A 14,094-nucleotide genomic window follows, 5' to 3' on the forward strand; every position below is an offset into this window, starting at 1 on the left:
TCTTTAATTAGTTTCAGGCCTGTAATGTTCACCAGTTGGGAGAGAATATCCAGAAGGGCTGGCTGACTGGCCAGCCTCTAGCAATGCTTGAAAAGGCAGGTAAATCCTGAGTCAGCAAATGGAAAAAGAAAGCAAATTCAGTTTTTCAACAAGGTCACATTTCCAAGCAGTATTTGGCATGTTACATCAAGTACTGAATTGGTACTAGGCAGATGGATCTAAGCAATTGATATTAGTAAGTTAACAGGTAAACAGAATAATCTTTACCTTCATTTTAAAAGAAGGTATTTAACCGCATTTCTCACTTGTAAGTGGGAGGTAAACATTGGACACACACATAAAGATGAGAACAACAGACACTGGGGACTCCCAAAAGTGGGGAGAGAGAACTCCCAAAAGAGTTGAAAAACTGCCTACTGGATGTTATGTTCACTACTTGGGAGACAGGCTAAGCAGAAACCCAAGCTTTAGCATCACACAATATATCCATGTAACAAACTTGCACACGTACCCCTTGAATCGAAAATTTAAAAAATGAAAAGGTATTTAAAAAATAAACAGGTATTTAAAAAATAAAGTCTCCATTTCTGCAATCCTCTTGAGCTATCAGTATAAAACAGCGCTTTGACAAACTCACATTAAAGGCCAATAACTACCATGAATACAAGACTTAGTTCTCATTTATTTGTGATTTTGCAGGTGTTCAAACCAATGAATGAAAATCAATGATCTCTTCATATCAATGAAATTTGCTACTCCACTATTATCTTCAGAATCATAGTAATCAAAATGCTACCTGAAAATGGTAATACAAAAGAGAACTATTAATACAAGGTTTCAGAAGACTGTGTAAGTTAAAATAATTGGCATTCAAAAAACACACAACAAACCACCAAAGAGTTTGGCCCCTTTTCTCTCTCTGATATGTGGCCTCTGATCTCTTAGGGCAGTGGTTTTCAACGTCCGTGTAGCAGAATCACCCGAAAAGCTAACAGAACATATAGAAACCCAGGATTTGTATTTAAATGTAAATACAAAAGGCCTGGGTCTCTGTATCTTTACCAAGTTCTCCAGGAATGGTTTTCAAACAAGGCTAATCACAATCACCAGGGAAGCTTTGAAAACAACACATTCCTAGGCTTCATCCCTAGAAATTCTCATTCAGTAGGTTTGAGGTTGGGACCCAAAAATCTTTTTTTTTTTTTTTTTTTTTTTTTTTTTTGAGATGGAGTTTCACTCTTGTTGCCCAGGCTGGAGTGTAATGGTGCAATCTCAGCTCACTGCAACCTCTACCTCCCGGGTTCAAGCAATTCTCCTGCCTCAGCCACCCAAGTAGCTGGGATTACAGGCGCCCGCCACCATGCCCAGCTAATTTTTTGCATTTTTAGTAGAGATGGGGTTTCAGTATGTTGGCCAGGTTGGTCTTGAACTCCTGACCTCAGGCAATCTGCCTGCCTCAGCCTCCCAAAGTGCTGGGATTACAGGCGTGAGCTGCCACATGTGGCTCAGGACCCAAAAATCTTAAAACATTTAAAAAAATTTTAACAAACTTCCCAGGTATTCCTGATCAGCCAGACTTGGGAACCACTGACTTAGCACACTTATTTCAGGTCTATCAAAGAACTTCAGGCCTCTGAGTTTACCAAGAATATCGATAACTTTGGTTAGGTTATAAGCCACCATCCTAGAGAGAATTTAACAAATTAAACAGTCTAGTAGTGATTTGATACTAAAAAGCCCTGCCCAATTTAGTACTTAAATTACCTAATGATTTTCTGTCTATCCACTTTCCTCCCCCAGGCTAGGGCCTGCATGTAATATGTTTCCTATGACTAAGTGCCTATGTGCTCACAAACTTGCCCCAGTGGAGGCTGTTAACTTCTCCCTTTTCTTCTTCCATTTAGATTCCCAAAGCTGTGAGGAGCAGACCTAGTTCGAAGCATCACAGCCAACTGATGCCACTTGCAGTATTATGCATTAAGACATCCACCCAGAAACCTGCAAATCGGAGACACTAGACAACCCTATCATGAGGATTAAGCTCTTTGTGGAAGAAAATGCTCTCATTGCATGAAATAGGTAGTTTAAAAATGACTTTTTTTTTTTTTTTGAGATGGAGTCTTGCTCTGTCACCCAGGCTGAAGTGCAGTGGCATGATCTCGGTTCACTGCAACCTCTGTCTCCCAGTCTCAAACGATTCTCCCACCTCAGTCTCCAGAGTAGCTACAGGGATTACAGACACGTGCCATCACGCCCAGCTAATTTTTGTACTTTTAGTAGAGATGGGGTTTTGCCATGCTGGCCAGGCTGGTCTCGAACTCCTGGCCTCTAGTGATCTGTCTGTCTTGGCCTCCCCAAATGCTAGGATTACAGGCATGAGCCACCATGTGCAGCCAAAAAACTTGACTATTCTTGATGCCAAGACAAGAGAAACTTAATTATGACTTTAGAAGTTTCAAAAATACAGTGACTTCTGGGTCACTTCTAATAGCCAAAAATCCATAGATGTCCAGACCCCCTCCTTCTGCATTCCAGAATCAGATGTTTACATTCCAAGACAGAAAGAATCTGAAACAATGGCCCACAAGAAATTTGGGGAATGACATTTGATCTCATTTTCCTCTCAATTGGAGGTCATGATATCAATGAATATCAAATGGAAAAATAAGCTCAAAAGTAGGTGAGAATCATCTCTAAAACGCAGGTGCTGATTTCTAATCCTTCTCACAAAATTCCGAATCACAAATCGAGGGCTGATGAGATGATCTTACACAGAAGGCACTAACTGGCACTAACATGAGCCAGCAACACGTCAAAGGCTAATCCAGGAGATGCAGAAATGCACACAGGTCCCAGGTGTCTTTTCTAAGTGACAATGGGCCTCCTTACTGGACAGTAGTCAGGAGACAATTCAAATGTACTTAAAACTGTCAGGTGGAAAACCAAAGGGAAGAGACTTAAAAGACCTCCCAGAACTGGGATGGAAAACAAGCCAAACACTACTAGCAGCAGGACCAGCTGGAGGACTTGGTTTGTAGATTGATGTAGTCCCCTTGGGTGGACAAAGACATGATATCTTCTCTGGAATTTCTCATCATCTTTTCAATGAGGACTCTAAAAAACAAAAAATAAGCCTGAGAAGCTTATTTTGGAGGAAAAGCAGAAATGGCAGATGTAGTCTGGTTTATCATCAGAGACTATTTGGTAAAGCCAGAAGGTTTAAATGCCCCTTTGTCCCCAGTTATCTCAGGAGAGAAGACAGTATTCCTGACCTTTAGGGGCTGGCATTCCAGCGGCTCAGTCTGTCACTGTCGGCTTAGAAACAAGAAAAGAGGGTCCACAGGGCCACGGTGGAAGATGGATACCTCTGCATGCTTATCAGCATGAGCTACTTACCTCATAGCCTCATTAATATTTTTGTTCTCCTTGACTGATGTTTCTGTCCAACCTGTGAAACCATTCTCTTTACTGAAACGGTCAATCTGGTCCCGGCTCACTGCCCAAGGGGACAGATCACACTGGCAAAGAGAAAAAATAAAAGGCAATATCATAAACTTCCTGGGAATAAGAATATGGCTCAGATACTGTGGATTTTAAATATTTTTCCACAAATGGATAAGAACACCAGCATCGGAAATCTACAGTCGACATTCTTCCCAAAGAAAGTCTCACCCTTGGCCGGGCGCAGTGGCTCACGCCTGTAATCCCAGCACTTTGGGAGGCTGAGGCGGGCAGATCATGAGGTCAGGAGATTGAGACCATCCTGGCTACCACAATGAAATCCCGTCTCTACTAAAAATACAAAAAATTAGCCAGGTGTGGTGGTGGGCACCTGTAGTCCCAGCTACTCGGGTGGCTGAGGCAGGAGAATGGCGTGAAGCCGGGAGGCGGAGCTCGCAGTGAGCCGAGATCGCACCATTGCACTCCAGCCTGGGCAACAGAATGAGACTCCGTCTCGAAAAAAAAAAAAAAAGAAAGTCTCACCCTCAACATCCTTTGAAAGGAGGTAGAGATGATTCTGTCAACTTAAGAAGGGGAAATTGATGCCCAGAATCAGAGACTTTACTTCCTTTCTAACCACAGAGGCTAGGGATCATTTTCTGTCTTTTTTTTTTTTTTGAGACAGAGTCTCACACTGTCACCCAGGCTGGAGTGCAGTGGCACGATCTCGGCTCAGTGCCAGCTCCGCCTCCCAGTTTCACGCCATTCTCCTGCCTCAGCCTCCCGAGTAGCTGGGACTACAGGTGCCCGCCACAACGCCCAGCTAAATTTTTGTATTTTTAGTAGAGATGGGGTTTCACCATGTTAGCCAGGATGGTCTCAATCTCCTGACCTTGCGATCCACCCACCTCGGCCTCCCAAAGTGCTGGGATTACAGGTGTGAGCCACAGCGCCCGGCAGGCTAGGGACCATTTTCTGAGATTGGCCACATACCTTGTTGGCCAAGAGCAGGCAGGGCACCAGCTCTCCATTGGGTAGTGTGAGCTTGCTGTCTAGGTCCTGTTTCCACCTCTGGCTGTTGCTGAAGGTAGTGGCATTGGTAACGTCAAACATAATAACACAGGCAGAGGCATCCCGATAATACAGTCGTGTCATAGAGGTGAAGCGCTCCTGCCCTGGGGAGAAAAGGGAGAGTTCTCAAGAAGGTGACCCAAGAGCCAGCCTCCGCATCCTCTCTAACACCTCAGCCTCTCCCCATTCCTTGTGGAGGGGGGCAGTAAGCATATGTGGCAGAGGGAGTCACTCACTTTCCCCCTCTGACTCTTGGTTTTCTATCTATCCTGTAAAGGGATAATGAAGCCTGATTATTTCCAAGGCAGATTCCGCACCCCGATTGCTCCAGTCCATATCCCTGCTCTGCTGCATACTATTTGACTTCGGGCAAATTAAGCTCTCAGTGCTTCAGATTTCTCATTTCTAAAGTAAAGATAAAAGCAATAACTTTTTTTTTTTTTTTTTAAAGAGTTTCACTCCTGTTGCCCAGACTGGAGTGCAATGGTGCCATCTAGGCTCACTGCAACCTTTGCCTCCCAGGTTCAAGTGAATCTCCAAAAGCAGTAGCTTTTATGATAGGGTTGGTGTGAGGATTAACGAGTCAGTGAATTTAAAATGCTTAGAAGAATGCTTGGCACATAATAAGGATTCACTATTTTTACTGTATCTATTTTCTGGGGATCTTGTTTTTCACCAAGGTCAGCCTTAAACCTAGAAAAAGGACTCTCCCCTGCTGTGGGAGTATGCACTATAGTCTGGACAATCCACCACCTTGCCAGCCCCTCCATCCACATAGAGACTGCTCTAGATCTATTCAGGGCAAAACATCTACAAAAGCTCTGCACCTATTCAGCTCGTGTGTCCTCAGAGCAGCTCAATCATTCCAGCTTCAGAAAAAAAATTTCTGGCTTTGCTGCCCCATTTTTTTTTTTCCTCAGATTTTCCTGGTTAAATCAAAATTTCTTCCCTCGTTCCTATCCAGCCCTCCCACTTTACCTGCAATATCCCACAGCTGAAGTCGCACTATCTCGGAGTCAGACCACTGGAGAACCTTCAGAGCAAAATCCACTGAAAATATATGTACATTATACCTTAATAAAATTTCACTGTAAAAAATGAATAGGGATAAACTCAAATCAAATAGGCAGTGACAACCCGATGGACACACAACTCGAATCCCATGTTTATCTTTAAGCCCTCAATTCACTGAGATGAGTCCACACGTGTGTATTAAGTGTGAGATGGATGGTTCATACTCACTCTCCAAAGGGGTTTCCAGCTTTTACTCTCCTGTCAAGCTCATCTGTTTGCTACTACTTGTCTCCAAGACTGGGGGTGGGAGTAACTATGAAAACAACTCTCATTCTCAGGTTAAACAGTTTCTGGGAGATTTAGGGGGTTTTCTCAGGGAAGGGGTGATGGGGGAGAAGGGGGAAATGAGACAAGTGTGGTTGTTTCTGTATCTTCCACATTCAATTTCACTGCTGGTTTCTAATCAAATTGTATTATGAAAACAACACACCCTGGGGAACTCTACATCCACCATAAGGTTGCAGGTATTATCTTGGGCAAGAATGGAATAAACGGAAAAGGTCCCAGAGGAGTCCCAAGAAGACACTGTGTGGATGTTGCTGAAGAGTCCTGCTGGAATCTACCACAAAGTCTGCAGATGCTGAGACTCCTTAAGGCTAAGTATTCCATGGGGAAAAGCTTTTGGCTAAGGAGAGAAACACAGTAATTTCTGAGGTTTGGAAATATTATCTTTCACATCTGTAACAGGAATCAAAACTAAGGGAAATTTAGACTAAACACTGAAAAAAAAATTAGCCAGAGTCAATTATATTCTTTGCTAAAGGAAAACTACAGCAATTGTTAAAAATTAACTATTAATAGAAGGCCAATTTTAACCCAAATCCGTGAAATAGGGACCCTTATATTATTTAGGAGTGGAAGGGCAGAGAGGTCAGGATAGTGTGTCTGAAACTTTGAACCTTTAATTTTGCCAGACTTTAATGTTTTGTTCCTTTGTTTTTGAGACAGGGTCTCACTCTGTTGCCCAGGCTACAGTGCAGTGAGTGGTGCGAACGGGGCTTACTGAAGCTTCGACCTCCTGAGTTCAAGCAATCCTCTAGTCTGAGTTTCCGGAGTAGCTGGAACCACGGCTACTTTTTTCTTTAATTTTTGTAGAGGTGGGGTCTTGCCATGTTTCCAATGGCTGCTCTCGAACTCCTGGGCTCAAGCAATCCTCCTGCCTCAGCCTCCTAAAGTGCTGGGATTGCAAGTATGAACCACTGCACTGGGCCCTACTGGGGGTTCTTAAGGAGAATGTTTTAATTGCAATGTGAATGCTTAATTTCTTTTTAAACTTCCGTATGAACAGGAGCACACATTTTCACTTTTTCCATTGGTACGTTTTTCTCCCCTTAAAACAAGTTCTTTTAAGAGAGAAAATTTTAAGTTACTCTCCCCCATCACCAGCTCTTCCTAAATACCTTCTAATTAACAATAAGGCATTTCTACCTCTGAAAAAATAGTTGAGTAAAAAAGCCATACCCGGGAAAGAAAGGAATGAACTCAGTGTTCTCTTCCTCCCTACCTTCTTCAGTTTGAGGAAAAAGTGGTGGGAAGATAGGTCAGAGAAGTGGTATATTTCACATTCTTCGAAGAATTCCTTGGTTACTTTTATTTAAGCAATCAACGGACAAAAACACAGCTCATCAGCCCTCATGGGCATCTGACTGCGTAGCCAAGGGGCTCGTTTGGGGATTTTGTGTCTTCCATCCCACCCACAGCCCCACAACAAAGCTAGAGTCCTTCAGACCAGTTCCGCTTCCTGCGTTCTCCCACTGAAGCCAGGTTAAACACCTTGCGGTTCCTTCCTCAACAGAGGTGCAGAACTACAGCCCCAGCCGGCACCTAACCAGGAGGCCCCCAGAGGATCTCAGCTGCTTCTGCTGATTGGAGAGATGCCAGACAGCTGAAAGGCTGGAGACTTGAGTTCACAGTGCGCCTGCAATAAACAGCAATTGCTTATCCTCATCCTCCCTTCCCTATTTCTCATCTTCACGCCTTTGTTCTTACCGTTCTCCTGGCAGTGGGGTCAGGTTGGGAAAAATCTAACTGGGGAAACTCAAGAGAGGCGTGTAAACGAAACACCCGGCAATTACACCATCTAGGTTCCCAGACAGTACTTCCTGACCCGAAGAAGGACCCAACAACCGACAGCAAATCCGGATCCCACTTGGGTCCCCAGCTCGAGTCCGCGGTCGAGGCCTCCTCCTCCCCCTCCCCCGAAAGACGTCTCACCTCCCACCGTGGACTTGTAGTGTTTGCTGAAGCTGTCCTGGGAATATCGCTGCACCAGCGACGTCTTGCCCACTGCGGCGTCCCCCACCACCAGAACTTTGAACAGGTGGTCGCGGCTGCCCATGGCTAGCGGGGCGTGCGTTTTAGGGAGGCGGGAAGTGGGGGAGTCGCTTGTTTTAACCCCTTTGGCTCCGGACCCTCTTCAAACTGAAGTGGGCATTCCCACCCACCGCCTGTGTGGGCTGCTCTGACGAGAAAGCAAAAAAGGAAACTTTGCACTCAACCTATACGTGCTTCCTCCCCCGGCGGCCGCAACCTGGGTGGGGCGCAGGGCGCAAGCTCCGAGCCCCCGGCTGTTCGCACCTTCCCCACCCCCTCCTGGCCTGACTGCCGAGAAACGGGACCAGGCGCCTCGGAACCTCCCCACCAGGACTTTCCCGGAGCGGCTGCGAGTCAGTGACTGAATCCCAGTCAGCTCATTACACCACTGGGGCCAGATGATGAGGACCCTCCCCTTGCAGCACATACCAAATTGTCAGGAAGGAGCAGCCGGTACCTTTCTATTCCCTAGACGTCGTCCCGCGCCTCTCTCTAGCCTTCCTCCGCCAGCGTCACGTGCAGGGTTGCCTGGAGCACTACATTCCCCAGCTTTCCTCGCGGTAAAGAGAACCAGCCGAGTGCGGAGGCTCACCCGCGAAGCCTCCTGGGAAATGTAGTGTATTCTTTTTTTCGTTTTAAGCCAACCTACACAAAGTTTCAAGGCTTCAAAACTCCTTCAACAGTTCGGAATCTTATTCTGAAACAATTCTGGGTCAGTTAAGATCACTTAAGAGGAGATTTGTGCAACGTGATCTCACTGGCCTGAATCCATCCCCACATAGTCTTCTCCTGTCTTTAAAGGTTTAACGGAGTTAAGATTAAAACTTATTTCGTTAGTAAAAGTCCAAGCCTCATCCATAATGCTCCAAGTGAAGTCCATTTCCTATTCCTTCAAATAGATAGACAAGCCCAGGACTTTGTGAAATGACTCATATTTTCTGTATGAACTTGCCCAATACCAGGCAAGTTCAGGAAAACTTGACCCAAGAGACCATTCTTTGGAAAAAACATATGCCAAAAGTTACAGCATTTAATATCCAGCAATAACAATAAAGATAGACAGAAAACAAGAGACAGTTCCCCATTCATACTTCTGCAATGCCTATTCTAACCATACTACTCATGTATCACTTGAGGTAGAGGCTAATTGAAATACACTGGGAATCCTTCTCGATTCATTGTGGCTGTTGTTAATAGATAATCATAAAACTAGTGTTTGGCAAATAATTTTAATTTTTCAGCCTGAAACTTTACTGACCTGCCTGTCACTTAGGTAGGAGTTGGCAGGACATGAGCTCAATGGCAAGCAAAGAGAGCTCCATTTTCTAGACTTTTTCTAGAAACAGAAGAAAAGAACCAGCAGGACCATGGGAAAACAGCCCAGGACCAGACACTATGAAATCTTACCTAGGTCTCTTGATAGAGAGGCTATCACTTATGTTTTGTGGGGAAAGAACATCAGCGTGGTTCACAATATATTTTGCCCAGAATGTTTGTTACTCAGGTACAGGAGGTTAGGCCAGGCTACTCATCTTTAAGGATCCAATTTTCTCTGTTCCTATTCGTTTTGACATATTTGACCACTCCTTGACATTTGTTTCCCTTATGCCTTCTATGACACTGCTCTTTCTTTGTCATCCCCCTACTTCTCCGATGATTATCCTTTTCTTTCAGGTTTTTCGCCATCCCATTTCCCTCTAAGTATTTCCTGAAGCTCTATTCTTGGTCTTTGAGTCAATGATTCTATAAACTCTTCAATGAATTGTCCCTGGTGTCAAAGATCTGTCTTCACTTTATTGTTCTTTATCTCTGATCAGTGATACTCAGCTGCCCAAAAGGTGCCTCCACTTGGAGGTCCTGCCACATCCTTCCTCTTACTACATTGCCACAAAAATAGCTCCTTTTCTCAGCTTCCCTATTTCTGTCACTGGTCTCATTATTTCTTCCCTCCATGTAGACTTCAGATTCTGAGAATTATTATTTCCTTTACACATGTCCCTTTATACCTATTTATTTATTTGAGATGGAGTCTCACTCTGTTGCCCAGTCTGGAGTGCAGTGGCATTATCTTGGCTCACTGCAACCTCTGCTTCCTGGGCTCAAGTGATTCTTGTGCCTCAGCCTCCTGCATAGCTGGGACTACAGGTACGTACCACCAAGCCTGGCTAATTTTTGTATTTCTTGTAGAGACAGGGTTTTATCATGTTGGCCAGGCTAGTCTTGAACTCCTGACCTCAAGTGATCTGCCCGCCTCAGTCTCCCAAAGTGCTGGGATTACAGGCGTGAGCCACAGCACCTGGCCTGTACCCTTTAAAAAAAAGTCAGTTACCATGTCTGATTGATTTTTTCTTCAGTAAGTGGTTTCTCCCACTCATCCTCTCTGCTTCATATCCAGTAACACTTTCTTTTTTTTTTTTTCTCTAACTTTTATTTTAGGTTCAAGGGGTACATGTGCAGGTTTGTTACACGAGTAAGCTGCATGTTGCGCGAGTTGGCATACAGATAATTTTGTCACCCAGGTAATCAACAAATAACACTTTCCTAGTTCAGGCTTTCACCATCTCACACCCGCATTATCGCAGTAACCTGTTCATTGGTTTCCCTGAGTTTATTTTCTTTTTAAGTCACCCTCTACAACTGGACAGGATGGTTTTCCTAAAACACCATTGTTTGTTCTTCCTTATCTACCAACTATCTTTCAACAAAAAGGCCAACCTCCCTGAAGCTGGTGTCCAAAGCTTTCTATGCACCTGCTCCAGCCTACCTAACCAATTTTATCTCACCCGACTTCAAATGGGAGTTTCCTCTTTCCAACAAGGTGAGGTTCCTTATGCTCTTTTAAAGCCCAATGTCATTTTTGTTTTTCTATTTTTGTCCAGGATGCATCACTTTCAGAATACTCTTCAGGTTTCTAAATCTTACTTAAATATCTTCTAATATACCTTTCGGCTGGGCCCTGTGGCTCATGCCTGTAATCCCAGCACTTTGGGAGGCTAAGGCAGGGAGATCACTTGAAGTCAGGAGTTCAAGACCAACCTGGCCAACATGGTGAAACCCCATCTCTACTAAAAATAAAATAAAATAAAATAAAATAGCTAAATCTTACTGAAATATTATTAAGAAAATCAAAAGGAAGAGAAACTATATTATTCACTACGTGGGAGTAGATTGTCATAAAGGTCACTGTAAGTTCTAAAATTTTAGTGTTCATAAGAATCATCTACCTTGGGTACTTGTTAAATACCGACATTTTGATTCTGTAGGGCTAGGGGAGGACCCAGGTGAATCTGCATTTTTAACAAGTACCTATGTGATTGCTAGGCCAGATTCCACTTTGAGAAATGGTATTTTGAGAAATGGTGCTTCAAGGCCTGACTTAAATATCTACTTATTTATAAACATTTCCCTTATTATTACAGCCTTTATTGGTCACCTGTAGCATTTATACGGAGTCTTGCTCTTGTCACCCAGGCTGGAGTGCAATGGTGCAAGTTTGGTTCACCGTGACTTCTGCCTCTCGGGTTCAAGTGATTCTCCTGCCTCAGCCTCCCAAGTAACTGGGATTACAGGCATGTGCCACTACGCCTGGCTAAGTTTTGTATTTTTAGTAGAGACAGGGTTTTACCATGTTGGCCAGGCTGGTCTCAAACTCCTGATCTTGTGATCCACCCGCCTTGGCCTCCCAAAGTGCTGGGATTACAGGTGTGAGCCACCGTGCCTGGCCTGTAGCATTTATATTATATTTGCACTTTGATCACTTAACTATGTGACCAATTTATAATTATTTAACTTATATAAGCAGCCAGCATGTCTAGTCTAGAAGAAAACAGAAAAAAAGTAAATTTTTCCTTCAAAATTTTGACTTTGCTCCTGATCATCTGTGAAAGGAACTACTCTTAGCTTTCAAAATCAGAAAGGTGGGGAGTTAAGATTTAAGAGGGAAGATTAGCAAATCCCTGAAAGTCACACTTCTCAAAGTAGTAATCATTTCTTTGATGGGGATGAGAGGAGTATTTCTTTTTTTCCCTTTCTTCTCTTCTCTTCTCTTCTCTTCTCTTCTCTTCTCTTCTCTTCTCTTCTCTTCTCTTCTCTTATTTTCTTGAGACACAGTCTCGCTCTGCTGCCCAGGCTGGAGTTCAGTGGCGCAATCTCGGCTCACTGCAACCTCCACTTCCTGGGTTTAAGCGATTCTCCTGCCTCAGCCTCCCGAGTAGCTTGGATTACAGGTGGCTGCCACCATGCCCAGCTAATTTTTTTTGGTATTTTTAGTAGAGATGGGGTTTCACCATGTTGGCCAGGCTGGTCTTGAACTCCTGACTTTAAGTGATCCCCCTGCCTCGGCCTCCCGAAGTGCTGGGATTACAGGCATGAGCCACAGCGCCCAGCCGAAAGGTGTATTTCTTTTTTTTCTTTTCTTTCTTTTTTTTTTTTGAGACAGAGTTTCATTCTTTTTGCCCAAGCTGGAGTGCAATGGCGCGATCTCGGCTCACCGCAACCTCCGCCTCCCGGGTTCAAGCGATTCTCCTGCCTCAGCCTCCCGAGTAGCTGGGATTACAGGCATGCGCCACCACCCCGGCTAATTTTGTATTTTTAGTAGAGACGGGGTTTCTCCATGTTGGTCAGGCTGGTCTTGAACTCCCGACCTCAGGTGATCCACCTGCCTTGGCCTCCCAAAGTGCTGGGATTACAAGCGTGAGCCACCGTGCCCGGCCTCGAAAGGTGTATTTCTTCAACACTAAATTGCAGTTCTGATCGCAGTTTTAAAGACAGATGGTTATAAATAAGAGAAAGAGAACACGCATTCAAGGTGCCAAACAATTGATTTGCACATATAGTAGGCCCTTGAACCACTCAGGGGTTACGAGCGCCTACCTACCCTCTAGTCAAAAATTCGTATGTCACTTTTCTCTCCCCGAGAACTTAACTACTAATAGCCTACTGTTGACTGGGAGTCTTACCAATAACATAAACAGCCGATTAACACATATTTTATATGTTATATGTATCATATACTATATTCTTACAATAAAGTAAGTTAGAGAAAAGAAAATATGTTAAGAAAATCATAAGGAAGAGAAAATATATTTACCATTCATTAAGTGGAAGCGGTTCATCATAAAGGTCTTTACCCTTGGCATTTTCATGTTGAATAGACCAAGGAGGAGGGGAAGAAAGGGGAGGGTTTGGTCTTGCTGTCTCAGGGGTGGCAGAAGAGGAAGAAAAGCCCTGTGTAAGCGGATCTGTGCAGTTCCAACCCATGTTGTTCAAGGGTCAACTGGTATATGTTTGGAACATATAGTTTGGAAGCTGGGGAAAGGGGTCAGCCTTGCTCTGTTACTATCACACTTCCTGTATGTGTCTGCCTCTCTCTTTTGTACTTTTTACTTTCCACTTTTTATTTTGAAAAATTTCAAACCCATAGAAAAGTTAAGAGTACAATGCATACTAATATGTCCTTAATCGGGATTTACCAGTTACTAACATTTTGCCGTATCTGCTTTGTCTCTTTGTGTGTGTGTTGAACTGTTTGAAAGTAAGTAGCAGACACTTCAAAGACACTTCAAGCTTAAATACTTCAACATACAGCTCCTAATAACAAAATTATCCTACAAAGCCAAAATACCAATTTTTTTTTTTTTTTTTGACAGAGTCTCATTCTGACATCCAGGCTGGAGTGCAGTGGCACAATCTTGGCTCACTGCAACCTCTGCCTCCCGGATTCAAGTAATTCTTCTGCCTCAGTCTCCCAAACAGCTAGGACTACAGATGCATGCTACCTCACGGAGCTAATTTTTTGTATTTTTAATAGAGACAGGGTTTGCCATGTTGGCCAGGCTGGTCTCACATTCCTGGCCTCAAGTGATTTGCCTGCCTTGGCCTCCCAAAGTGCTGGGATTACAGGAGTGAGCCACCTCGCCCAGCCCAAAATACCATTGTCACACCTATGAAAATTAACCTTAATCCAATAATATCATGTAATAAACAGTTTACATTTACATCCCTCTATAGTTCCCCAATATTTTTTTCTCATTTTCTCCTCACCTCTCATCCAGAATACAGTGAAGTTTCACGCATGGAATTTGGTTATTCTATTTCTTTAGTCTCTTTCAATCTTAGGAGCATGCTGTGTCCAATACAGGAGGCAGTAGCCATGTGTGGTTATTTACATTTAAATTATACAAAATTAGCTGGGCT

At 43.8% G+C, this 14,094-nt stretch overlaps 1 protein-coding gene across 22 annotated transcripts; it reads right to left on the reverse strand.

The window, feature by feature from the left end:
- Positions 1 to 664: 664 nt before the first annotated feature.
- Positions 665 to 8,425, reverse strand: RAB29 (RAB29, member RAS oncogene family). 22 transcript variants are annotated; one of them, XM_077942158.1, is made up of 7 exons: positions 8,357 to 8,425; positions 7,801 to 8,042; positions 7,360 to 7,504; positions 5,491 to 5,562; positions 4,435 to 4,616; positions 3,397 to 3,518; positions 665 to 3,114 (listed from the first exon to the last, which is right to left on the reverse strand). In XM_077942158.1, the coding sequence occupies exons 5-7, from the start codon at positions 4,594 to 4,596 to the stop codon at positions 3,003 to 3,005; spliced, it is 396 nt and encodes a 131-aa protein (XP_077798284.1). In that variant the 5' UTR covers positions 4,597 to 4,616; positions 5,491 to 5,562; positions 7,360 to 7,504; positions 7,801 to 8,042; positions 8,357 to 8,425; the 3' UTR covers positions 665 to 3,002.
- Between the last annotated feature and the right edge of the window lie 5,669 nt (positions 8,426 to 14,094).

Source organism: Macaca mulatta, chromosome 1 (genome assembly GCF_049350105.2).
Source record: "Macaca mulatta isolate MMU2019108-1 chromosome 1, T2T-MMU8v2.0, whole genome shotgun sequence".
Classification (NCBI taxonomy): Eukaryota; Metazoa; Chordata; class Mammalia; order Primates; family Cercopithecidae; genus Macaca; species Macaca mulatta.